The 27091-nt window shown below is 43.4% G+C and overlaps 1 protein-coding gene across 3 annotated transcripts in view; it reads left to right on the top strand.

Annotated features, from left to right (window-relative positions):
- The first annotated feature begins 207 nt into the window (after positions 1 to 207).
- The window catches only part of TRAF5 (TNF receptor associated factor 5), a 76704-nt gene continuing 49820 nt past the window's right edge, over positions 208 to 27091 (top strand). For all 3 annotated transcript variants that reach the window (XM_030194650.1, XM_030194649.1, XM_030194648.1), the window contains exons 1-2: positions 208 to 517; positions 21081 to 21310. In XM_030194650.1, coding sequence (XP_030050510.1) covers positions 21090 to 21310 — 221 coding nt within the window. In that variant the 5' untranslated portion in view covers positions 208 to 517; positions 21081 to 21089. The remainder of the gene's footprint in view (positions 518 to 21080; positions 21311 to 27091) is intronic.

Below are 27091 nucleotides of genomic sequence, written 5' to 3'. Positions count from 1 at the left end.
CCAAAGAAATTATGCAACAAATGCACCTAAGAAAATCCCCTCACAAAGGTTCAAGTTAATCGTCGGGTTCTGCTAAAAACCTGCGGATCCTACACCTTTACTTCCCCTCCCCCTACAAAACAATAAAAAAAATAAATAAATAAAAAAAATACCGGCCCACACTGCAGGGGGGGGTTTAGCTCTGGTTTTGTTGTAGTTTCTTGATGCACTTTGATGAAATTTCCTTGGCAAAAGTCCCAGCACCCTCTTAGCGCCAGAAAAAAAGACAGCTAAGTAGTCTCGTGGAAAATGAAAGCAAAAACTGCGAAGGGGGAGTTGTTTTCGCTTCTCTTACCCACAGAGCAGCGCCAGCGAGCTGCTGACCCCAGACAGAGTGCAACTTCCTGCAGGCACAGCAGTGACTCCAGGTCCAGTCCTCACACGATCAGACAGCCCCCCGGTAGAGACCGGAGCTGGCCACTTGTAAGCTGCGACATCTAGTACTCCTTCTTTCCGTGGCTGCGGCGGTGATCGCCCGGTAAGTAAGACAAAAAAGAGGCGAGCGACCGAGCGCACGTACAATTCCAGTCCTCTCTGATAACCTTCTATTCTAGCCTACGTTAGAGGTTCGTATAGGTGTTAAAGGATGACAAAGCCCCTACGTCTCCGCCAAAGGAAGCCTCCTCCTCTGTGACACTGAGAAATGATTCTGTTGGAAAATGTTTGCTTCTTATGCTGTTTATTGATACTTTTCAGCCATTTGAATGGCTCTGCCTTAGTCACCCTCCCCTGGTACATATTCTTGTTCATCCGAGGTGTATTTTCATAGGACTTCTGGCAGTGTTGGTCAGAGTACTAGGTCAAAGTGCTTAAGTAAAAGTAAAAATAAATGTATAGTTTAATACTTAACTAAAAGTACAGTGAAGAACACATTCAAAAATGTACTTAAGTGAAAAGTACCTGAACTACAATGGATGTAACTGTTGCTAACCTTTTTACCCCAACAACTTTATTGCTCAACAATTCAATCAACTTTTGCTTATTTTTCAAACTGACTGTCACTCAGCCAGTGCATTTGTGAGTCATTAGCCCTGCACTGCTGAAAAGGTGTTGAAAACTGCACTAGCAGGAAGTGGATTGTTCAGTCTGATCAAAAGTTCCTTCAAATCAGGCCAGGTTGCAATATTGCTGACGTCTTCTGACTGGGTCCGCAGGTGTCGATCAAGGGAATCTCTGAAACACTTGACTTCTGTATAGCAAAGAATACCGTCATTATTGTCATTCGAAGTAGTGCCGTATAACTCATCACTTGCATCTTCATCGTTATCTTCGTTATCATCAAGAAGGCTTTCACGGAGTGTAAATAATTGTCACAAATTGAATGCAGTGAAAAACAGGTTCAGGCTTTCTAAAGTAAACTAGGCCTCTAAAATCATAGCATTTCTCAGTCCTGATACTTCACTGAAGAAATGTGACAGCCTGCTTAACCTTGGCAGAGTTACAAAGTTGGCAAGGGTTGTGTATAGCTGGACATAGGCATGCTGAGAAACTATAAAAATAATTGGGCCAGGTGAAGAAAAGTTCAATTTAAGGGTAAGCGAAGTTTGGAGATAGGAGAGTTGAAACTTGGTCATGATTGGATAAGAGATAAGCAAACTTGCTAAGGTTGAAACTCGGTCCTAATCGGATGAAAGATAAGAAAAGTTAGAACTTGGGCATAATTGGATATATGTGCCAAGTATGACGAAAGTGCAGCTGTGAAAGTGAAATCCTCATAGGGATCTATGGGATAAAAAAAGTATAAAAGGTCTGCTACCAAAGCAGTTTTTTGGAGAGAAAAAGAGAGAAGCCAGTAACCTTTGAAGGCACATGTGATCTGTCGTGAAGTGCTGTACTATCATGTGAATGCCTGAACTGCTTGTTCTACATTTGGGTGAGATATCAATGTTAATAAACTATATTTCTTTATCTACTAAATACTGGATTCCTTTCTAATTACATAGGTTTATACTGCCTTGACTGTGTGTAACCCTGTCATGAGCAGATACCAGATTAGGGTGATTAAGTATCCAGAGGGGATGTGCAGTTCTTCCCAGGTTAGTAGAAAGCCCATGCCGCTGCTGCCCAAACAGAAGAGGCAGACCTAATAATAATATAAACAGGAGTTGGAATCATTGGCTGTTGTTGTTCTAACAATTTTTCATGATGGCAAACTCTGTTTGAATATTTAACTCTTCAGTCTTAAGGCAAGACAAGCAGACTTCCTTTTTAAAGACACAATCCAGTGGACAGTCGCCCCAATATAAAATTTTCCATGATACGATTGGCAGTCTGCTGTGATAGAGAAATACAGTATGTCTGTTCACCATAAATTGCTAAAAGCTTCGTCTCTACTTTAAAGTGACCCAATTCATCGTTGATCTGTTTGGCTGGAGACGAGTAATCAGTTCAACAAACACAGGCAATTCCACTGTCTTCATAGGCAATATTCACTGATCAACAAGACTGAAGATGAGATGATCCTGCCCTGGTTTTGCGGTTTCATTTTGTTTACTGAGGAAGCTTGCCAGGTGCCCTTGGCCTGGATTGGCTGCTGTCGTGGACAGGATGCTGGGCTCGATGGACCCTTGGTCTTTTCCCAGTATGGCATTACTTATGTACTTATATATCTCACTTCCGCTTTTACTGTTTTCTTTTAACTGCAAGCATCAGATGTAACTGAGTAAAAGAAGTAAAAATTGGTGAAATTATGACGTAAGTAAAAGTAAGCAATGTTTCCTGTACTTCTTTACAAGTACAAGTGACAAAACTCTTACTTAAGTACAGTAACTACTGTAGTTACATGTACTGTCTTTTGGTACACATACTGCAACTTCTCGGTAGCCTTTCTTTGGGCCCTTTCCTTTGCCTATGGCCTTTTGAGGTACAGTCTCCAGAATTGAACACAATTTGCTGGATATTTATCGCTCTTATAATTTATTCTGAAACATTATTACTTTATTTTTTTTAGATTGCTAATACCTGTCTCTATGTACTCTAGAGTTCCTGTGGCTTTGGCCACCAATTGTATCACTGTTCTATCATTCAGCATGATAACCCAAGATCTCTTTTTGGTTTGTTGCATATGCCTCCTCTGGAATCATGCACTGCTCCCCAAATCAGAGGCGTAGCTAGGTTTTGACGTCTGGGGGAGCAGACTTTTGTAAAATAGGCGCCAGAAAGTAGGCAGGCCATAGGATCCCACAGCAGAGAAAGTGCAACTAGACATTCTTGGAAAAGACAAGCCTAGGGGACACTTGTGGCTGCTTCTCATTGGGATTAGCACATCTTCCAAGGGGAATGTACCTAGGATCTCAAGTGTACAGCGCTGCGTACGTCTAGTAGCGCTATAGAAATAAGTAGTAGTCTGACTGTCCTATAAAGGAAACAACCAAACAGGAACTTCTCTGACCATTTACACTGTACTGCCAAGTGCAAACACTAATAAAAACATATAAATATAGTTTTTAAATTTATTTATTCATATTATTAAACTTATTACAAGAAAACATCTTGTTTAGGAAAGTATCCGTTTATCAATAGCATATTCAAACCTAATATCAAGAAAGAGAAAAGGTGAAAAAGAAAGTTCTTCACATTTTCAAAAGAAAACAATACTCAAGTCCATAAATTCGGATCCAAGATTTTGGAAATCTATGGGAGAAAAACATTACAAAGGGAAAAAAAAGATATCACAAGATAATGCAAATTCAACTAAGCAAAGTTAATTCTTATAATTAGCGCTTTTCCAATGCCCACTATCCATTTGCCATTTCTTATCTCTCTCATATATCTTTCCTATATCTGTCTCTCTGACATTTGTATTTTATTTATGTATTTATGTTAAAATTTTGTACACCACCTATAAAGAAAACTTTGACATACCCACTATTTCTTTCTTTATTTCTTCTCTGTCCACTCAAATTTCACTCTCCTCTTCATCCTCCAGCCTTCAATCTCCTTTTTAAATTTTTACTTACCTTTCAAACTTTCCATTTCCTTCTCTCACCTCCTATCCAGCCCATCTTCCCTAGATGTGCCATGCTCCAGGCCCCTTCTGTTTTTCACCCACTTCCTAAGTCCACACTTCTGTCATTTGCCTGTAGTCTGTCAGTCCCCCTTATTGATTCTTCCATATGGTTCCATCATGCACAGCATCTTCCCTCGATCTCATGCCACCCTACAGTCCACCATCTCCCCATCATCTCATCCCTCCTTTCCACTCCCATGGTCCAGCATTTCCCTTCTTTCTCTTCCCCCATCCACATAGTCCATCTGCTTTCTGCCCCAACCCCCCTTATACCCAGCTTCTCCATAATCTCCCTCTCGCTGTGCCCCATCAAAGCTCAGCATCTCCACATTCTCTCTCACCTCCCCCTTGTAGCCCAACATCACCACATTTTCTCTCACCCCCCCCCCCCTTCCTTGTAGCTGTTATGATTTTGCAGGATAGGCAGGGGAATGTTTGGGACTCACTCCTGATTGGCTTGTCAGGGGCTGAGCCAGCAGACATCAGAAGCCTGATCCATTTAAGCCTGCCTTTCCCCTGCAATCATTGCTTTAGCATTGATTGCTTTGTTTGCTCAGCTGAAGCCAACCTGCGCTTGGGCGCTTGTGTTCACGTTGGAGTTTAGCCTTTCTCCTCGTGCTTGTTTACTCTGTGTGTGTGTGTGCTGGGTATTCCCAGCATGAGCCTGATTGCCTCACTTCTCAACACCTGCTTTGCCTTCTCCTGCTCTAACATTGTGCTGTCTGGGGTAAGCTTGTGTCTTGAGTCGTTTTAGTTTGTTTGTTTGTTTGTTTAGCTTTCGCTCTCTCTGTGTTCCCTTTGTTGTGCTGAGCTTCTGCTCTGCTCCCTGTGGTTCTGCTTCTCCCTGTCCTTGTATTTTGCTCCTGTTTATTTGTTTTAGTTCTCTTTGTTTGCTGTATCTGTCTCCTTGTTGCAGGGAGCAGTGTTCCTTTTCTGGTCTGTGTGTGTCAAGGCAGCTTCCTGTGTTTGCTTACACTCCCCTTTATCCTTGTCTGCTGAGTAGCACTGCCCTGTTTTTCCTCTAGCAGTTCACTTTTTCCCTTGGGGTGTTGTGGGGCCAGCTTTGTATATTCCTTAGGTAGTTCTGCCTTTCCCATTGTGTGCTGTATAGTCAGGCTAGTGTGTTCTCTTGTGGGGCTTCCTGTATTGTTGCATTCTGTAGGTACAGCCTAGTTCCCTTGTGTGCTGAATGGTTTAGTCTAGAGAGTATTCCTATAGTTGGTTTCCTTTTTTCCTTGAGTGCCTCGTGGCACACTTTAGAGTATTCCTTGAGTGGCTTCCCCTTTCCCCGTGTGCTGAATGGTTCAGCCTAGAGTGTATTCCTGTCGTTGGTTCCTTTTTTCCTTGAGTGCCTCGTGGCACACCTTAGAGTATTCCTTGAGTGGCTTCCCCTTTCCCTGTGTGCTGAATGGTTCAGCCTAGAGTGTATTCCTATCGTTGGTTCCTTTTTTCCTTGAGTGCTGTGTGGTTCAAGCCTAGAGTGTTTCTTTCTGGGGCTTCCTGTATTCTTGTTCGTCCTGTGGCACAGCCTTGTATACCTTTAGAGGCTTCTGCCTCTCACCCCTTTCTTTGTGTCTCTACCCTGCACTGTGTGCGCTGCTTGTGGCCCAGTTCCGTGGGGAACCCTTGTTGTTCTTTCTCCCTTCCCAGAGTGTGATTCGGTTCCCGGTCGGCCGTGAGGCCCACTTGCTTGGACTCTGTGCGAGTGGGTTCCCAATCACCCGTGAGGCCCACCTGGATGCTCTGTCTCCCACTTTCTGGTGGTGCCTGTTGGCTGTTGTGTGTGTGCGGGGCTTGGTGGCTGGGGTGGTGTGTAGGGCCTGTTCAGTCTACCCTAGGCCTTGGCCAAGATCCTATACTAGGCCTCGGCCTGGGCTCAAGGGCTCACGTCCGGAATAACAGTAGCCTAGCATCTCCACGTTCTCTCTCACCTCTAGCCCTTATAGCCCAGCATCTCCATATTCTCTATTCTTCCCATTATAACCCTGCTGAACAGTTTCCTATCCTTCCCCCCTTTTCCCATGCTTCAGCATTTCCCCTGCATTGATGCAGCTACCACCATAAAACTGAAAAAAGGAAAACCAGTACAGGGTTTAGAGCCCATGGGTGCACTTCAGTTTTGATGTCTCACACCAACAGGAAGTTGCGTTGGAAGGAGCAGAGGTCAACTGGATATGCAGCACACGCATGGGCTCCAAGACCTGTGCTGCTTTTTACTTTATAGGGAACATGTCAGGAGTGCTCCTATTGCTGGCGTTGCCTCAGCTGAGTACAGTAGTGCTCCTCCTGCTGCTGTTGGTGGAATCGCAGCTTAAGAAGGATGTGCTGGACCCCAGGTTGAGCGCAATGGAGGTGCCAGATTCAGTAGTACCAGCACTCCACACTTCAGCCACAGTAAGCAGCAGGAGTGCTCCTGTACTCTGCTGAGGCACAGAATACAAGGTATACTGGTGGTCCACTGGTTTACGTATATCCCCTTTCCTTGTTAATTTTTGTGATGCTGATATTGTGCAGTTGTGTGCCAGTAGTTTTTTTGCTTGGAGATGCATGCGGCACTAGCTGCCCTTGGTGCAGAAATTTGTGTGCACGTTAGATCTAATTTGCATATAATTTGCTCTCTGCATCATCAAGCAACAATTGAGTGTTATATTCGCAATAGAAGGCATGCACTCAACCATCCGGGCCCAGCTCTAACACAGGCTTTCTGCACAATTCTGGATGATTCTAACACAGTAATCAGTGTGCTGCCAGCTTCTTATCAAGGGGTGATCAACGAGTCTCTTCCGCTTGTTGAAGCCTTCCTTGTTTTATATTTCAACATTTTTATTGATGACAAAGCAAAGAAAACCCTTTCCTCATTCTGATTATACAGAAACTCCAATACAATAAAATAAAATATACTCAGGAAAGTCAGCTACAATCCGTCATCAAAACTTTTAACATTTTATCCCCCTCCAGCCCTCTATTTTAATATTACAATATTTTTATGAGTGACAGTTCTGGTATATACAATCAAATCTGTACATATACTAACAGAAAAGTATAGCATTCACATATTAAAAGATGAGTACCTGCTGCCACCCATGTTCCAGGTATAACCCCCCTGCTTCCCCCCCACCCCTTATAGGCTGATATCTATTTATTATGTTTCCCTCATTATTTAATGAAGATTCAACCGCCAAACAGATGAAATCATATAACATGAGGCCTAGTACAATGCAATCTACTAAGTCGCGAAGAGCCTTATTTCTTATAGCTCCCCGCTAATAGTCACCGCCTCTATAACCTGCTAATTTGTGTTATTACATTAAATGAAACACCAATCAAGCTATTACAACCAGCTTGCAATAATAGTACATTGTTAGACCTGAGAATACTGGTATACCGATATGAATGCCTGCTGTTTCCTACTGTTCAACCATTTCAGCCATTATGAATTGATAGATGAAAGTCCATAACACAACAATATTGTCATAGTACTTTTGTGTCTTGTTGAGATGTATAGCACGCTAGCAACAGTCGGCTACGACCGTATCAGCAATCTGTTATCCTTTCCTTCCTCTCCTCCCCACCCCTCTCATCATGCCCATTATCAAGTCGGTATCTATCCCCCAGGTTCTCCTTCTGATCTATGTTGCCTAGTAAAGCTCAGGTGACCAGCATTCCTTATATCCCCCCATTCCCCCCCTAGAGAAAGCTACCCCCCCTTATGCTCACTCTTCTAGTTACTATGATACCTGCATTACATCTGTACTGTGTTCATCACTAGACTGCGAATACCTTCCTTGTTTTAAAAAAATATATACAGTGGTGGAAATAAGTATTTGATCCCTTGCTGATTTTGTAAGTTTGCCCACTGACAAAGACATGAGCAGCCCATAATTGAAGGGTAGGTTATTGGTAACAGTGAGAGATAGCACATCACAAATTAAATCCGGAAAATCACATTGTGGAAAGTATATGAATTTATTTGCATTCTGCAGAGGGAAATAAGTATTTGATCCCCCACCAACCAGTAAGAGATCTGGCCCCTACAGACCAGGTAGATGCTCCAAATCAACTCGTTACCTGCATGACAGACAGCTGTCGGCAATGGTCACCTGTATGAAAGACACCTGTCCACAGACTCAGTGAATCAGTCAGACTCTAACCTCTACAAAATGGCCAAGAGCAAGGAGCTGTCTAAGGATGTCAGGGACAAGATCATACACCTGCACAAGGCTGGAATGGGCTACAAAACCATCAGTAAGACGCTGGGCGAGAAGGACACAACTGTTGGTGCCATAGTAAGAAAATGGAAGAAGTACAAAATGACTGTCAATCGACAAAGATCTGGGGCTCCACGCAAAATCTCACCTCGTGGGGTATCCTTGATCATGAGGAAGGTTAGAAATCAGCCTACAACTACAAGGGGGGAACTTGTCAATGATCTCAAGGCAGCTGGGACCACTGTCACCACGAAAACCATTGGTAACACATTACAACATAACGGATTGCAATCCTGCAGTGCCCGCAAGGTCCCCCTGCTCCGGAAGGCACATGTGACGGCCCGTCTGAAGTTTGCCAGTGAACACCTGGATGATGCCGAGAGTGATTGGGAGAAGGTGCTGTGGTCAGATGAGACAAAAATTGAGCTCTTTGGCATGAACTCAACTCACCGTGTTTGGAGGAAGAGAAATGCTGCCTATGACCCAAAGAACACCGTCCCCACTGTCAAGCATGGAGGTGGAAATGTTATGTTTTGGGGGTGTTTCTCTGCTAAGGGCACAGGACTACTTCACCGCATCAATGGGAGAATGGATGGGGCCATGTACCGTACAATTCTGAGTGACAACCTCCTTCCCTCCGCCAGGGCCTTAAAAATGGGTCGTGGCTGGGTCTTCCAGCACGACAATGACCCAAAACATACAGCCAAGGCAACAAAGGAGTGGCTCAGGAAGAAGCACATTAGGGTCATGGAGTGGCCTAGCCAGTCACCAGACCTTAATCCCATTGAAAACTTATGGAGGGAGCTGAAGCTGCGAGTTGCCAAGCGACAGCCCAGAACTCTTAATGATTTAGAGATGATCTGCAAAGAGGAGTGGACCAAAATTCCTCCTGACATGTGTGCAAACCTCATCATCAACTACAGAAGACGTCTGACCGCTGTGCTTGCCAACAAGGGTTTTGCCACCAAGTATTAGGTCTTGTTTGCCACAGGGATTAAATACTTATTTCCCTCTGCAGAATGCAAATAAATTCATATACTTTCCACAATGTGATTTTCCGGATTTAATTTGTGATGTGCTATCTCTCACTGTTACCAATAACCTACCCTTCAATTATGGGCTGCTCATGTCTTTGTCAGTGGGCAAACTTACAAAATCAGCAAGGGATCAAATACTTATTTCCACCACTGTATATTTAACCCATCACTACATCCTGCATGAAACCTAGACCTAAACTGTACATAAAACAAACAGGAGTCCTTCTACAAAGGTGTGAAAAAAGGTAGCCTTAACATGCCCTCATCCCTTGTGCTAAGGCCATTTTCTACCACAGCAGTGAAATGGCCGATTTTACATGTTTTAAATTAATGGCCATGCACTAGTGTTGCCAATAGCACGCGGCCATTAAAACAAATTAGCAGATGAGTGCTTCCTGACACCTAGGGCCCTGTTTACTAAGGTGCACTAGTGTTTTTAGTGCATGCACAAAATTAGCGCATGCTAACTGTGTAGGCGCCCATAGGAATATTGTGGCTGCCTACACAGCGCGTACTGAAAACGCTAAGGCACCTCTATCACGGCTTAGTAAACAAAGCCCCTATTTTGCTAATCGTTCACTAATCAGCACACAGTGCACAAATTGATCAGTGCTGGTATGGCCACTCTCTGCTCCCCTGACCCCCCCCCCCCCCCCCTTGCCATAAAAATAGAAATACATTTTAGTGCACAGGTACAGAGTTTTGATCTCTTTAGAATAGAGTTGAAGACATTTCTGTTTATAAAAGCTTATGGAGGAGTTGAATATTGATAAAGGGCGAATTGAGCTCTAATTTTGACCTTGGAGAGGGATTATTTATATTAGAGGGTAGTAGTGTAAGATTTATATGTTTGGTCTGCTTTTATTATGTTTTATCTTTTTTTGTTTTGTTTTATCTTATTATTTATGTAGTATTTGTAATCATAAGTACATAAGTAATGCCACACTGGGAAAAGACCAAGGGTCCATCGAGCCCAGCATCCTGTCCACGACAGTGGCCAATCCAGGCCAAGGGCACCTGGCAAGCTTCCCAAACGTACAAACATTCTATACATGTTATTCCTGGAATTGTGGATGTTTCCCAAGTACATTTAGTAGTGGTTTATGGACTTGTCCTTTAGGAAACCGTCTAACCCCTTTTTAAACTCTGCTAAGCTAACTGCCTTCACTGCATTCTCCGGCAACAAATTCCAGAGTTTAAGTATGCGTTGGGTGAAGAAACATTTTCTCCGATTTGTTTTAAATTTACTACACTGTAGTTTCATCGCATGCCCCCTAGTCCTAGTATTTTTGGAAAGCGTGAACCGACGCTTCACATCCACCTGTTCCACTCCACTCATTATTTTATATACCTCTATCATGTCTCCCCTCAGCCGTCTCTTCTCCAAGCTGAAAAGCCCTAGCATGCAGAATTTGCTTAGTTAACCACTAGATATACTAAATCAGTTGTTCCCAAACTGTGGTGTGGGATTCCAAATGGGATCATATCTTCAGTGGAGGAGTCACAGAAGGGCTGCTCCCCTCCCAGTGGACTAACTGCTATTGTGATCTGTGTCTAGCAGGGGCAGGAATCATGGAGCCTGTGCTCAGTGCAGGGCTGCTGAGATTGAGGGGCAGGGGGGCAAGATTCCTCGAGCTTTGCGCCCAGGTCTGTCTTTTTCCTGGTCCTGTGTGTCAGGACCCGGGTGATTGCAATAACCCAGGTCCCCGCACACAGGCGTAGCGAGAGTGACACACTGGGGGAGGAGACGAGAAGGTGCAGGAAGGTAAGGGGGTAGCGGCTGTCCAAGCGGGGATTGGGAGCAGGTGGCAGGGCGGGAGCAGTGACCCTGCCCTGGGCCCAGCTATGTCTCTTGGTGGCCCTAGCTCAGTGAACATTCACAGGCCCTGTTCTCTCCTCCTGTGTGCATTTCCTGTTTGACAGAAATCCATGCAGACTGCTGGGGTTTGAGTGCACACTGACACTCAGGACACTGGGCTCATTGCTGTTGCCTTTACTGTGGGACAGAGAAAGTTCCTGCACCAAAGAAAAGCGGTATATCAAGTCCCTGACCCTTTTTTTTTTACTTTGTGCAAGAGGAGGAAGTGGATGAGAGAGGGGCAGGAAGTGAGGAGGGGCTTTTCTTTTTTGCATCATCATCTAGGGTCATGTGGATTTTTAAGTGTTAAAAATGAATCATATTGGATACAAATTTGGGAAATAGTGTCCTAAGCATCATGCTTACGTTTGGGAAGCTTAAAGCATGTATCCCATAGACTCAAAATGGTGACACCCCTTTAGCGTATCGGGTCCTAAGTGCAATGTGGTGTTTGTAGTATTGCTGGAAATAATGTAAATGGAACAGTGGGCAGAAAAAAATACATATGACCCGATCATGCAGCTTTGTTGATTTCAGGTAAAATATAATAAAGAGAAACGTGAGTGGGCTGCTTGAAGGTCTTTTTTCCAAACATGTCTACAGGTTGGGGGATTTCCATTTTTGTGTACAGATAGTGCTGCTTTTAACCACATTTTGCCTTATGAGGCTTGATCATCTCTCGAATCTGTTCCACTAATGCATTTTTTCCAGCCACTACTAACACTCTCATTTTAAAATAACCAAATGTTTCACATCTTGGTTTGCAAGATGTCAGAAATGGTTCCAAACAGCAGCACTGTCACATCATTTACTGTAATGTAACCCGTGTCACGTAGTCCACCCCTAGCTTTGCATCCAGAAGCGTGACTCCACACTACTCTTGGCCATCTTGCTCCTCAGATTTGAAGTCCTTGTGGTTTCAGCCCTTTTTCAGAGCTTCTCATGCCCTTGTGTCTGCAGTACAGTAAGAGCCAGTCTGAGGGCTAACCCAGCACAGATCAATCTCTGCTCTTTGGAACAGCTGCTTAAAGTTTAAAATTTTGCGGTATATAAATTTGTAAATAAAGAAATAAACAAACCTGAATTATTGCAGCTTGTATTACCTTTTACTAGCTTACTATAAGGTTTGCTAGAGCTGTGCTTTTCCTGGGATGAACACTATTGCTGGACAAAATGGTGACCCAGGCAGGGGTTGCTTTTGGCTCTGCCCCTTCCCTTTCAGGCTTGCTTGTTCACTGACTCAAAAGGATGGTGTGGTGTCCCTCACCACCCCAAGCTTGGCCCCGTGGGCAATCATCCCTCTTGCCCACATCTTGCAAAGGCACTCTCAATGCAAAGGCACTGTTTCTACAAATCTCTAATTTGAAATGACCTTGGATCCCATATGGAAATCCAAGCTGACCATATTCATTGCTCTTCATTGATCTGATCCCTTGGTCATAAATTTAGATGTGCTTGACATGGTTCACAACTCTCTCAGTGAATTCATACTGCCTCAGAGTTTTGATTCAATAAATTCCACCGTCCTTTCCTTACATGGTACTGTTATTCCATTCACTTCTATCAGGGTCAGGCTAACTGCCCTGTACATGGCGACCTCTTTCCTGTGTCGCTTCTGTGAACATAAGGCTACATCTCCTTTTAACTGTCCTGAGAAGCTGCAGTCACCCCAGGTTAAATTCTCTTTTGTTTCCCATACCACCATATTGTACCCCTCCTCTCCCAAATACTCTACCCCTTCGTTATATAAACACTGAAGTCAGTTGTTGACTTTAAACACTGACTGCGGCATTTAAATGTATAAGCGGACATTCAGCCCTGGACCATCCCCGTATACCAGTACTGAACTATCTGGATAAGTTAGGACTGCCGAATATTTCCAGTTCTCTGATAACTTCTGGCTTGGCCCCTGGACCACCTAAATGCTATCCAGATAGTGCTAGGGTGGTCAGTAAAGAATTCGAGTAGCATTATGTAGGTAATGCCACTGAAAATCCGGATATGGCCCTGGTGAGCAGCACTATCCAGGTAGCTGCGGATATTGACCCCTACGTATTCCTTACTGAAATTTTTATCTTTAACTTAGTCAAATACTTGATATACCACCCTTGATGCTTAACATAGTAGATGAGGGCAGATAAAGTAATGACCTTATGGTCCATCCAGTCTGCCCAACAAGATAACTCATAGCATAAGGTCTGATGTGATACTACATATATATATATACACTTGATCTGCATTTATCTTTGCCTTTGACCATAGAAGTTTGCCTGGCACTGGCCTTGTTCTCCAGCTCCTGAAGTTGTCATCAAAGCCCCATTCCAGCCCATCCAAACCTGTCAAGCCATGATCAGGGTACAGACCGTAGAAGTCTGCCCAGCACTGGCTTTGCTTCCCAATTACTTGTGTTGCCATCTAATCACCTCTAAGCTTGTTTGGTTCCACACCTTCTATATAGGATTCCTTTGTGTTTATCCCATTCATTTTTGAATTCCATTACCGTTTTTATCTCCACCACCTCCTGCGGGAGGGCATTCCGGGTATCTACCACCCTCTCTGTGAACTGATACCTGGATTAATATCTTTCGAATATTTGAATGCTTAGAGAAAGGTCTTTTTTTTAATGGTGGGTTCCTATGTATGTGTACTCTGCTATATTTGTTAATGCTGTTTGTGTACGACATGAGTTTGAATGGGGCAAATGCTTTACAGATACTATGATGTTCAGCTATTTATGAGATGTGTTAAGAGGGAATAAGAAGAAACACCTCCCACTTTTGTCTGCTTGTGTTTTAAATATATTTTGACTTAAGGATTTGTGGTATCCTACATTTACAGGGCAGCTCTGTAACGGGGCACCTGATAGGAGCCTGTTCTATAACGGCACTTACACCAGCCATAGAGCAAGTATCAGTGGTCATGCATGAGTGCTGGAGGTGTAGAATACTATAAGTTATTCTCCGGATTTTATACATTACAGTCTCGATTATCCAACGTAAATGGGACAGCCCGTTATCAGATAAGTGAAAAGTCAGATAATATGGAACACAATGGTAACCCCTCAAACAATGCATAAGCAAAGGCATAGAGTTCCTGCTTGGAGCTCTAAATCATAATTACTGTACATGTACTTGTTTTAAAACAAAGATTTTGAATAGAAATAAACACAAAGACAGAAGAAAGGAGGTGTTGATGACCCTGTGCGGTCATTGATGAGGCCCCACCTGGAGTATTGTGTTCAGTTTTGGAGGCAGTACCTTGCTAAGTATTTAAAAAGTCTAAAAGAGGTCCAGAGGAAGGCAACAAAAATGATATGGGATTTGCACCAAAAGATGTATGAGAAGAGACTGGAAGACCTGACTATGTATACCCTAGAGAAAAGAAAGGACAGGGGAGATATGGTACTGATGTTTAAAAACGATGACAGAATTCAAAATGGCATGGGATAAACACAGAGGATCTCTAACTAGCAAATGAATAGTATAAAAAAACCCTTAACTTAAATGGCTGTTTGTGTGTGGATTTGTCGAGTGACTCTTGGATGGCGACTCCGGCTGTGATGAACTAGGGCCAGTGCTGGGAAGACTTGTATGGTCTGTGTCCCATATATGGCAATTCAGTTTAGGATGGGCTGGAAAGGGCTTTGACAGCAACTTCAGTGGCTGGAACCTAAGGACAGGGCCGGGCAGACTTTTACGGTCTGTGTCCCACAAATGAGAAGACAGACTGGAGTGGGCTTCGACAGCAACTCCAGTAGTTGGAACATAAGGACGGGGCAGGGTGGGCTTCTATGGTCTATGTCCCAGAAATGCCAAGGAAAGACCATGACCAGGTATTTTGCATCACATTCATTACTGATTTATTCATGAATTGATAATGAGTGTGAAATTTGGGCAGACTGGGTGGACCGTGCAGGTCTTTATCTGCCATCACTTACTATGTTGCTATGTCACAGCTTAGTAAAAGGATCCCCAAGTGCTAAAGTACCATGCACTAACTGCAATGTGCAGTCCTCGCCCTAAGCCCACCCATTTCATACTCCACAGTTCGCGATGCAGTTAGTACTTGAATTCGCCTGCACTGCAGTGCCGGCACAGTAACAATTACCACTGTTGTGCACTAACAGCGTGCTAATTTAGCTGTTCTGATAAGTGTGTAACACACAATAAACAGGCTCCTTACTTTCACAGCAGTATTAGTTCAGGTTTACCTTTTAGCAGAGAACTGGAGATGCACTGATGCATCACTTTCCTCTGAGCTACTTCCTTTGGTTTCAGTTCAAAGAGTCAAGGTTCTCCTCACCTAACATTTGCTTCTCTTAATGAGGCAAAATGCTATGCACACCCTGAAAAGGCTCAGAACGGACGTTTAGCAAAAAATAACAATAAAAATCGAGTTCTAGAGTTGGCCTCAGAACAACCAACAGTCTTTCACTGAAGTCACTTGATATAGCTGTTGACTTTGGAGTTAAATCTGCTAACTCTCTGCAGTGGCACAATTTTCAAAGAAGATGGCAGAAAAATAAATCACAAAAAAATAATGAGACTTGGAAAAAGGCAGTGAAAGTCTATGAGACTAAACTGAGACACACACAAACTCTGTTCTACAGTATTCAAATTAGTGAAAACTACAAAAACTGTATGGGGTAATCAGCAGCCTACTAGACACTTCCACACTGACCAACAAAAATGAAATCCCACTGTCAGAAGAAGATCTAGCCTGTTATTTTGAGAGTAAAATAGCAGACCTAAGGAAAGGACCCGCGGATAGTGGAACAGATCCTGACAGCTTCATCAACCACCAGAAATAAGGCATAGCAGCTGACAGATACTGGACCAAATTTGAAAAACCCAGCAACTAACTCTCCAACCGCATGCTGACAAAATTTTCATCAGCCCACTGCACGTTGGACATGTGCCCAAACTACATTGCAAAAAAAGCTCCACCTTCCTTCATAACACACCTCACGCTTTTCATACAATTCATGCTAACCCAGGGACTCTATCCCAAAGACAGAGGCAACATAATGCTGACACCCATCCCAAAAAATGCATGGAATAGTTGCAAAACAATTATTGGAATACATGAATAATTTCTGTATACTCCACAAGTCACAATCCAATTTACACTCACTTTGACTTGTTTTACATTGGATATGTGCTGAGAGTGTTGATCATATGTTTTGGCATTTCATCAATAAAAATTATTGAGACATAAACTGCAGTACAGCATTGAATCAGTCGTAACAACGATAGCAAACATCAGGACCAAGCTCAGCATGGGAAAGAAAATATTACTTCTACAATTCGTCATGTCTTCAGTATTCAATATAGTGAACCGTCACTTTTTACTAAGTCCGCTAGATGTAATCGGAATAGGAGAACCAGTATGCAACTGGTTTAAGGGGTTGTGACATCAAGATCTTACCAAGTCAAGATGGAAGGAACCATATTATCAACCTGGACACCAATCTGCATAGTCTCACCACTATTATTTAACATCATGATGCTTCAGTTGGCAAAAACACTAGACAAAAACAAGTTTCAGACATTCATATACACAGATGACTTGTCTATTTACATTCCACTTAATGAAGATCTTAAAGAAATCACAGACAAGATCAATCAGGAATTAATGTTCTGGAATCTTGGGCTATAGTTTGAAATTAAAACTGACCAGAGAAAAAGCTCAGTTCCTCATGATCACACACCCATACTGCAAGGAGAATGTATCAGGCGTCACAGTAGATGGAATCGATTACCCAATTCAAAACCAGCTGAAGATCCTTGGAATCATCCTAGATCGACAACTTACTTTTGAAAATCCGTCCAACGTGGTGGCCTCCAGAATGTTTCACATGATATGGAAGCTAAGAAGGATAAGGAGTTAGTTCCCTAGAGACGTCTTCAGAATGCTGGTACAATCGATGCTACTAACCCACGTGGACTATTGTAACAGAATTTACGCGGGTTGCAAAGAGTAAATATAAAAAAAAAACTACAAACAGCACAAAACATGGCAGCAAGACTCAGTTTCAGGAAATCATGATTTGACAGAGCAGGCCCATTACTACAGGCCTTACAATGGCTCCCAATAAAGGCATACATTACTTTTAAAATATGCACAATAGTTTACCAAATCATTTTTGGAATTGCGCCTGAATACATGACAAAACTAATCAATCTCCCGCTGAAAAATGCAAACCCAAAAGTGTGTAATTATCTAATTCTCCACTACCCAAGCTCCCGGAAAATATTATATAAGTCAGTTCTGGCAGCTGAATTCTCTTACCAGGGCTTCAAAGTATGGAACTCCCTAAAGAAAAAGCTAAGATGCATCACCCAATATTTGAGTTTTAGAAAAAATCTAAAAGTTTCTTCTTCGGCAAAACGCATCGCGAGAGACTCCCTGACCAGAACCTATCCACAATGTGACATGAATCCTTACAAAACAATCTTAGGAACTTCGATGACCAAATATCAGCTTTGCAAACCGCGTCATAAACCACCGCTCCTTGCAATACTTTCTATCCTGTGTAACTGATATCTTCAGTCCCATTGATTCTGAGATCTGCAACCTTATATGCAGGCCTTTTTGTATAATGCAAGCTAACAAATTGTATACTTGGAAATGAAACTATGTATCAACATCTAGGATTATCAATACAAGACACTTTGGAGCTCATTTTCAAAAGAGAAAAATGTCCAAAAAGTGGCATAAATCTGCATTTGGACATGTTTCTCACAAAAACGTCCAAATTGGTATTTTCAAAACCAATTTTTAGACATTTTTCTATGAAGTCTGTCAGAAGTGTGTTCAATCACAAGGGGGCATGTCAGGATCATGTTAAGGGCGGGATCTGGGCGTTCCTAACATTTAGACATTTTTCAGCTATAATGGAACAAAACAAAACCATCCAGGACTAAAACGAAGACGTTTTGAGCGAGACCCGTTTTTATACCGAGTAAGGCATAAAATGTGCCCTAAATGACCAGGTGACCACTGGAGGGAATCAGGGATGACCTCCCCTTACTCCCCTAGTGGTCACTCACCCCTCCCACTCACATAAAATATGATTAAAAACATTACTTATAAGCCTTTATGCCAGCCTCAGATGTAATACTCAAGTCCATTAGAGCACCATGCAGGTCCCTGGAGTAGTCTAGTGGTAGGTATAGTGCAGTTCAGACAGGTGGACCCAGGCCTGTACCTCCACCTACCTGTTACACTTGTGGTGGAAACTGTGAGTCATCCAAACCTCACCCAAACCCTACTGTACCCACACCGTAAGGGCTATTGTAGTGGTGTATAGTTGGGGGTAGTGGGTTTTGGGTGGGTTTTGGGGGGCTCAGCAGACAAGATAAGGGAGAAATGGTAAGAGCTATACCTGGGAGCATTTATATGAAGTCCACAGCAGTGCTCCCTAGGGTGCTCCATTGTTCTCCAGGGATGTCTGTGCTGCCAGTCTACTAAGAATGCTGGCTCCTCCTACATCCCAATGGCTTGATTTTGTGCATTTTTCACTTGGATGTTTTTTTTTTTTTTTTTTTTTCGAAAATGGACCAAAAAGAAATGCACAGAGCACCAAAACATCTAGCAAATAGACATTTTTGAAAAACAGAGAGAGATGTTTTTCTGTTTTGAAAATGGGTATATTCCCCACTTGAATTTTGGATATTTTTAGCAAAATGTCCAAAGTTGGACTTAAGATGTCATATCAAAAATGTTCCTACACGTATCAAATTACTGGTTATAACTCACGTTATATGTAACATTATGTAATACTGTATCTGGTCGCAATCATGTAAGCCACTTTGAACCAATATGTTTGGGGAAAATTGTGGGATACAAACACTGCTATAAATAAAAAAGATGTGGAAACCCTTTTCGAGCATACTGATTCCCCATGCAGGGAGTAGAATCTTGAACAGATAATCTACTGCGGTGAGGATTATTTGTTGTATACCACTGCTCTTCTTGGGTTGGGAGGAGGGGATTCTGTTGATAATGTTTACTGTATTGGTTTTGACCTTTTATAGGTATCTTCTCCTGTTGTTTAAAGGTCTTATGGAATTTTTGTATTGAAATTATTGTTGGAAGAGATATTGTTGTTGTTTTTTGTGCATCTTGACCAAAAAAGAGATTAAAGATAAAAATCAAGATCTAGAACACAACTTCCAGAACACTGTAAGCTACCATGTCTTTGCCTCATTTAGGCACCCACGATTCCACCAGGTCTATGGCTGGTGTATCTGTGGGATTATAAATGTTAGGTATTCCAGTCCGGGGTTACACTAGTATTCTAGAACAGAATCTGGGCACCCGGACACCAATATAGAATAGGCGTTCACCGTGTGGCATCAGGGCACGGTGTGGCACAGGAGCCCAGTTATAGATTTTTGTTTTGGCCCAATGTTTCTTTCCCAGTCCTTTGTCAGTGTTTCCCAATATTTTTCTGACATAGTAACATAGTAGATGACGGCAGAAAAAGACCTGCATGGTCCATCCAGTCTGCCCAAGATAAACTCATGTGTATACCTTACCTTGATTTGTACCTGTCTTTCTCAGGGCACAGACCGTATAAGTCTGCCCAGCAGTTTTTCCTGCCTCCCAACCACCTGTCCCGCCTTCCATCACCGGCTCTGGCACAGACCGTATAAGTCTGCCCTCCCCTATCCTCGCCTCCCAACCACCAACCCCTCTTCCCCCCACCTGCTCTGCCACCCAATGACATGGTTGTGAACAAATAAAATTGCATGACCCTCTGGAACTGTAGAATAATGATGTATGTAGGTCTTGACTCCCCCCAAAACAGGTTTTGTGACCCTATTTGGGGAGCTCTGCTCTATGCTTTCAGCTCATTCTGCTGGACTGTTTATTTTTGTCAACCTCTCCTTGCCCATTCATTTAGCCCAGTTGTTACAGCCCTCTGAGAAGGGAAATAACTTTTTAAAGAAGATCGGGAAGAGAGAAGGAGACGGACTGTGGTGGGGAGAAAGGGAAGAGATGCCTGGACTGCAGGGTCTCCTAGAGCTGTGGGGCCCAAGGCAGCTGTCTTGTTTGCCCCTCCCCCCAAAAAACAAACATTGGCCCTGATTGTGGTGTCCGTTTCTACTATGGAGCCACTAGGGGCAGGAAGAAGTGGGGTTCACATCTGCCCACATCTGCCTCTACTGGCAGGAGCAGGTCAGGAGGGAGTATGGTAGGCATGGGGGGGCCCTCCTCTAACTGGGAGGAGAGGAAGAGGCAAATTCTTGTGCCGGGGGATCGGAGCTTGTGTTGGGGGGGGGGGGTTGACGGGGGATCAAAGCTTGACTGGGTGGGAGTAAATGAGGGCAGGACACTATGAGGCATATTTTCAAAGCACTTTGGGAGGCTAAGTTCCATAGGTTTCTATGGAACTTTGGGAGGCTAAGTGCTTTGAAAATAAGCCTCTATATGTTGCAGGCTGGTACCCAGATGTAATGCGGGTATTGGCTGATATTCAGTGTTGGCACCTACAATAGCAAAGTTAGGACAGCTTTTTGTGCGGTCTTACATGTCCAGTTAGCTATGCAGCTGCTGGCACTCACATAACAACTGGCTGCCCTTTGTAACTCCTCTGACTTGCCCACTTGGTGAGTGCTGATATCGGTGGTTAGGCAGGCAGAAGTGATTTAAGTGGACAGGAGACTCTTCTGGTTGTTTAAATCTCTTTGAACCTGTGCCTCTGTGGTATCCCCAGCATCTGTCAGTTAAAAGAGCAAGAGGCCTGGCCCGTGATTCAAATCCCAGTGCACAGGCCATGTGATGAGTTTCTCCTGCAGTTTCTATTTCGGCCAAAAGCTTTCAGACACTTTTGGTGGCAGTTTTGATTTCAGCTGAAACTGAAAAAAAGCAGTTTTGGTTTGCCTCTAATTTGAAGTGTATTTTCTTTTTTTTCTGTGTAGTTTAGCGGTATGGCATCTGTGGCCTCTGAGGAAGACTCTGGTGGTTCAGATCCCTTCACATGTACGAATTCCACTGGGGCATCTTTGGAATTTGAACCTAACATTGAGTATGTGTTTGTTGAAAAATTGGAAGAACGGTACAAATGTGCTGAGTGCAGCCTGGTTCTTCATAATCCTCACCAGACCGGATGTGGGCATAGATTTTGCCAAAACTGTATCTTGACTTTGAGGTAAGAGTTTGCTTTTCTGAACTGATAGTTGACATCAGAAAATGTGAAGCAATGGTTGGTACCAGGACTGAGCGCCTTGAATTATGTAGAAACCAAGGCAAGAGCTTTTTCAGTTGCTGGTCCTTTGTTATGGAACAAGCTTCTGGGTTAGCGTCATTTTTGTACCATCTGGATGCAATTTAAGAAGTTAGAGCCTTTCATTTTACTGTTCTCTGCTAATGAATTGATTGTTCGACAGTAGATCCATTGTACAGGCTGGAAGAATTTGTTTTCTGTTTAGTTTTTTTGTTTTAGTTTGTTTTGATGTTATATTTCTGTCATATATATATATAATACGAATCAAGCAAAAAATGTTAAGATTAATCAAGAAGGTGCAGTAAATTGGCTGAACATACCTGTTTAAAAATAGTCCCACATGTCATATATCATCTACAAGGAGTAGCCTAATGGTTAGCACAGTGAGCTGAGATCCTGGGGAACTGGGTTCAATTCCCCCTGGGCAAGTCCCTTAACCTTCCATTGCCCCAGGTATAAAACACACCTTAGATTGTGAGCCCACTAGGGACAGAGAAAGTACCTGCCTATAGGTCTAGATTCTGTATATGGTGCTGAACGTTCATCACCGAGAAAATGAGCACTAAGTGTAAACAGCACTCCAAGTTGGGTGCCGTTAATAGAATGGTCTGTAGCGCTGGGATCTGCACCCAATTTTGGGCACCAGGATTTACACCAACTGAAACGTATAAATCCTTACGCTTAAATTAGGCATGGATCTGACTTACTCTATAAAACTGTGCTCAAATTCTAGGAACGTCCATGCCCTTCCCATGGCTTTTGAGATCCGTGTGTAAAAACTTTACGTGTGCATTTTGATAGAATACCGGCTATAAAAATGCACATGTAAATTCAGATTATTGTTAATTGGCGCCAATAATCGATAGCGCCCAATTATTGATGCTAATTGGCTCATTAAGCAATTAAATTGCGCACACAAATTGGGCACACACCTTAATTTGGACACACAATTTTGAGCGCCATATATGGCATTAGGGAATAATGTATACAGCACTGCGTACATCTAGTAGTGCTATAGAAAAGATAAGTAGTAGTAGTAATTTGTCTAAAGCAAAACCAAAGTAGCAATTATCTGACCCTTTTTACGTTTACTGTAAAACATTGCTTTGGCCTTCACCACTTATATGAAAACCTGGAGGGTCCTATATTCTTCTGGAGTCAAATCCATTATCTGGCAATTAACATGGTAAAAATGCAAGGTTCCACGTAAGGAGTTACGGACCAAGAAAGGGATCTGGGTGTCGTAGTCGATAATACACTGAAACCTTCTGCTCAGTGTGCTGCTGCAGCTAGGAAAGCGAATAGAATGTTGGGTATTATTAGGAAAGGTATGGAGAACAGATGTGAGGATGTTATAATGCCGTTGTATCGCTCCATGGTGGGACTGCACCTTGAGTATTGTGTTCAATTCTGGTCGCCACATCTCAAGAAAGATATAGTAGAACTGGAAAAGGTGCAGCGAAGGGCGACAAAAATGATAGCGGGGATGGGACGACTTCCCTATGAGGAAAGACTAAGGAGGCTAGGGCTTTTCAGCTTGGAGAAGAGACGGCTGAGGGGAGACATGATAGAGGTATATAAAATAATGAATGGAGTGGAACAGGTGGATGTGAAGCGTCTGTTCACGCTTTCCAAAAATACTAGGACTAGGGGGCATGCGATGAAACTACAGTGTAGTAAATTTAAAACAAATTGGAGAAAATGTTTCTTCACCCAACGCATAATTAAACTCTGGAATTCGTTGCCGGAGAACGTAGTGAATGCGGTTAGCTTGGCAGAGTTTAAAAAGGGGTTGGACGGTTTCCTAAAGGACAAGTCCATAGACCACTACTAAATGGACTTGGGAAAAATCCACAATTTCGGGAATAACTTGTAGAAAATGTTTGTACGTTTGGGTAGCTTGCCAGGTGCCCTTGACCTGGATTGGCTGCTGTCAGGGACAGGATGCGGGCTTGATGGACCTTTGATCTTTTCCCAGTATGGCATTACTTATGTACTAATGTTCCTTCATAAGTTGTATGTAACTAGAATGTGAGTGTGTTGTAGTTTTCATAAGTTATTTTCCTGTAATTTCTGATTAATGTACACAGGGAATGCAGTGCTGGAAACATCAGGGCACTTTGATTTAGTCATTTTGAGAACTGTGACCGAGAGGAGGTTGCCTTTTAGTAACCTTTTGGGTACCCAGCATTTTTTGGAAGGCTGCACCCTTCCACTTCCCTCTCCCCCCAGACACATATACCTCCACATGCGCTGTCTATAAGCCCACTCAGGGACCTTCACTAGCCTTTGAGCTCTGTATAAAGGGGACCAAACAATGGAGAGGAATGTACTTCAGTGAGCCTGTTTAGTCTCTCCCTCCACTTCTTTTTCCATCTCCTCCCTAGCACGGGCAAACTCAGAACAGGGGCTTTCTTCTCCCCCTTTCACCCCAGCTGGGAAAACTGTGCTTTTTGAAGAAAGATGTTATAGCCCATACCAGCTTGGATGCAGAGGAACTGCAGGAAAAAAAAATATTTTGTTGCAGCCTCTCCTTCCCAGGCCGCACAGTGCCGTTCATTTGTGTACAAAAGCTGTTATGCTGTTATCCTGCTCAGTAAGCCTTGTCTTTTGGAAGTGATTAAGTCTCTAGCACCGCCTACCACCTCCGAATATTCACTGCTGCACTGGATGGAGGGAGGATGAGCTCTTTCTTCTTGTTGTGCAGTACACAATGTGAGGCTGAAAAGATATCTACCAGGGCTCCTTTAAGAATGTGGCATTATGAGAGGCATTTTCGAAAGGACACCCAAGTCAGAACTTCCCAATCTGATGTACATCTCACATGTATTTTCGAACAGGATACAGCCTGTTCGAAAATACGTGAGATGGAGTCCATGCGCTAGAAACATCCAGCATGGGCATGTGTTTTATAAACTGAAAAGTCCAGATTTTGAACTTGGGGGGGGGGGGGGGGGGGGGAGGGTATGTAGACATCTGTTAGCGGCACCTTCCTGCAGAGCAGAGGGGCAGTGTAATGGTTAGTGCAATGGTCTGTGAACCAAGGGACCCAGGTTCAAATGCCACTTTAACGCTTACAAAAAAAACAAACTCTTTGTTTTTTTGTAAGCGTGAGCCTTCCAGGAACAGAAAAATACCTACTGTACCTGAATGTATACCACTTCAATATCCTGCAGGCTTGCAAGTGTCTTATATATTTAGATACAATAGGTATTTTATTTTTTTGTAACATTTGTACCCCGCGCTTTCCCACTCATGGCAGGCTCAATGCGGCTTACATGGGGCAATGGAGGGTTAAGTGACTTGCCCAGAGTCACAAGGAGCTGCCTGTGCCTGAAGTGGGAATCGAACTCAGTTCCTCAGTTCCCCAGGACCAAAGTCCTGGAGGACTCACAATAAAAAATTAATAAATAAGGGGTCTTTTACTAAACATTAGCTTGAGTTATCTGCAGCAGGGCCTATTGGAATAAAATGGGACCTGCTGCAGATAACTCGAGCTAACCTTTAGTAAAAGACCCCCTAAAAGTAGGATTTGAATCTGGGTCCCTTGGTTTACAGACCACTGGTCTCCTCCTCAGGCCTACTTCCTGGTCTGTTAAGAATGCCATAATACCTGAAGCTGTCATAGAACCTGGTATTCCCTTCTAGTTTCACCTTGAGGGGAGAGGGAAGGGGACAGCAGCCACTGGGTGATTAAGGAGGTGTCATGCCTTAATCCCTCCAGTGGACAGTTTCTCAGAGAACCTTTCTGTAACCTGAATGTTCCCGAATGAGGTCTAAATAAAGATGCCCTTCTTTTTTAGACTTGGACATTTCTTCCCCTTCAGAAATAGCTGTTGGATGTCAAGATTTCAGGCTCTCCCTAGTCCTGCCCAAAACACACCCAGAACATACCCCCTTGCTATTTGAATGTACTGTTCAGTGTTGGATGTCCCTATTCTTTCTGCCTTTGCAAAAATTGGGATTTGGATGTTTCAAGCACATGGATGTCCAGTTCATCCTTTTGAGACATCCATATGCTTCAAAATGAGCAAGTATATAAACAGAGAAGGTCTGATAAGCATAAGAACATAAGCACCGCCATACTGGGAAAAGACCAAGGGTCCATCAAGCCCAGCATCCTGTCTCTGACAGTGGCCAATCCAGGCCTCAAGAACCTGGCAAAAACCCCCAAACAAAACAAAAATTTAAATTAATACTGTTCAATGGACTTTTCCTTCAGGAATCTGTCCAAACCCCCTTTAAACTCAGCAAGGCCAACTCATACAAGAAAAGATCAGCCACAGATTGAACACTGACTTGACATTCTGCTGAGACCATGGGGCCTGATTTGATTTTTTGCTGAAATTATTTCAGAAATATAGATGTATGGATTTTTATAAAATCACACAAACTGCTGTTTCTTACTGGTCAGTACATGACATTTAAAACAAAATTATAACCTTTGGATAGACTTAAGTCCTTTTAATGAAATACCCATAATTTTGATTGATTGTCTCTTATTAGGTATTTTTGAACACCTTTTTTGGTGACCATAGTCTACAGAGCCTGGTTTCAAATTTCACCTAGATGTAATTGGTGAATTATAAACAATGGTGTGCTGGTAAATATTTAACAACGGTCTCTCTCTCTCTCAAAGAAAAGAAAAACCTGGCACACTCAGATCGTCACTTCCCTTTCCTTACCTTGCTCAGCAGAAAGGAAACCCCAGAACCCCCCTCCCCCCCCCCCCCATGGCACATTCACCTTTTTACTCTTCCCCAACCCCCCTCTCCATGGCACACTGACCCCTTTTATCTGCCCTCAGACACCCTTCCTATAGCACACTCACCTTTTATCCTGCCTCCAACCCCCCTCCCCATGGCACACTCACCCTTTTACTCTGCCCCTAACCTCCCCTCCCCATGGCACACACACCCTGTTGTCTGCCCCAAATCCCCTCCCCATGGCACACTCACCTTTTTATTCTGCCCCCAACCCCTTTTTCCCATGGCACACTCACCCTTTTACTCTGCCCTCAACCTCCCTCCCCATGGCACACACCCTTTTGTCTGCCCCAACCCCTCTCCCCATTGCACACTCACCCTTTTACTGTGCCCCCAACCCCAATTGCACACTCACCTTTTTTCTGTCCCCTTCTCATTTTCAGCCATGGCAGTAAAGCTCTGCTTACTCTCTTTTTCCCTCCCCCAGTGGCTTATGGCAGGAGGAAGTAACCCGCTGCACAATAGGTCACTTCCTCCTCCTGTGCCGACTTAGACTCAACTGTTTATGTGAACTGCAGAATCACGGTTCACATAAACAGTCAGGTCTAATCTGGCGCAGGAGGAGGAAGTGATCTGCTGTGCAGCGGTTCACTTCCTCCTCATCTTGCCATGCAAGCTGCCCTGGAGTGCCGAACAACCAGCTTGCAAAATTCATACAATATTTACAACTGGCTCTCATGAGCCAGTGTGAGCCGGCTCCAGCACACCGCTGTTTATAAACCTCTCCCTGTTTACTTGGTTTAAGTCACAAATGGTCAAGCAATTGTCATAATAGACTGAGCCTAAGGTGAAACACTCGTGGTGAACAGTGGCAGGCTTACACTTCTTCACTGGCCCTCTTGGACAGAAAATCCGGGCTGCTGACAACCTCCTTCTCATGTAGGGGTCCCAGGAAGAAAATTGGGAGGTTGCCCCAAAGCCCACCAGCAGGTTGCATCTC

This window comes from Microcaecilia unicolor, chromosome 3 (genome assembly GCF_901765095.1).
Source record: "Microcaecilia unicolor chromosome 3, aMicUni1.1, whole genome shotgun sequence".
NCBI classification, from domain to species: Eukaryota; Metazoa; Chordata; class Amphibia; order Gymnophiona; family Siphonopidae; genus Microcaecilia; species Microcaecilia unicolor.
This window is presented reverse-complemented; position numbering and strand designations above follow the sequence as displayed.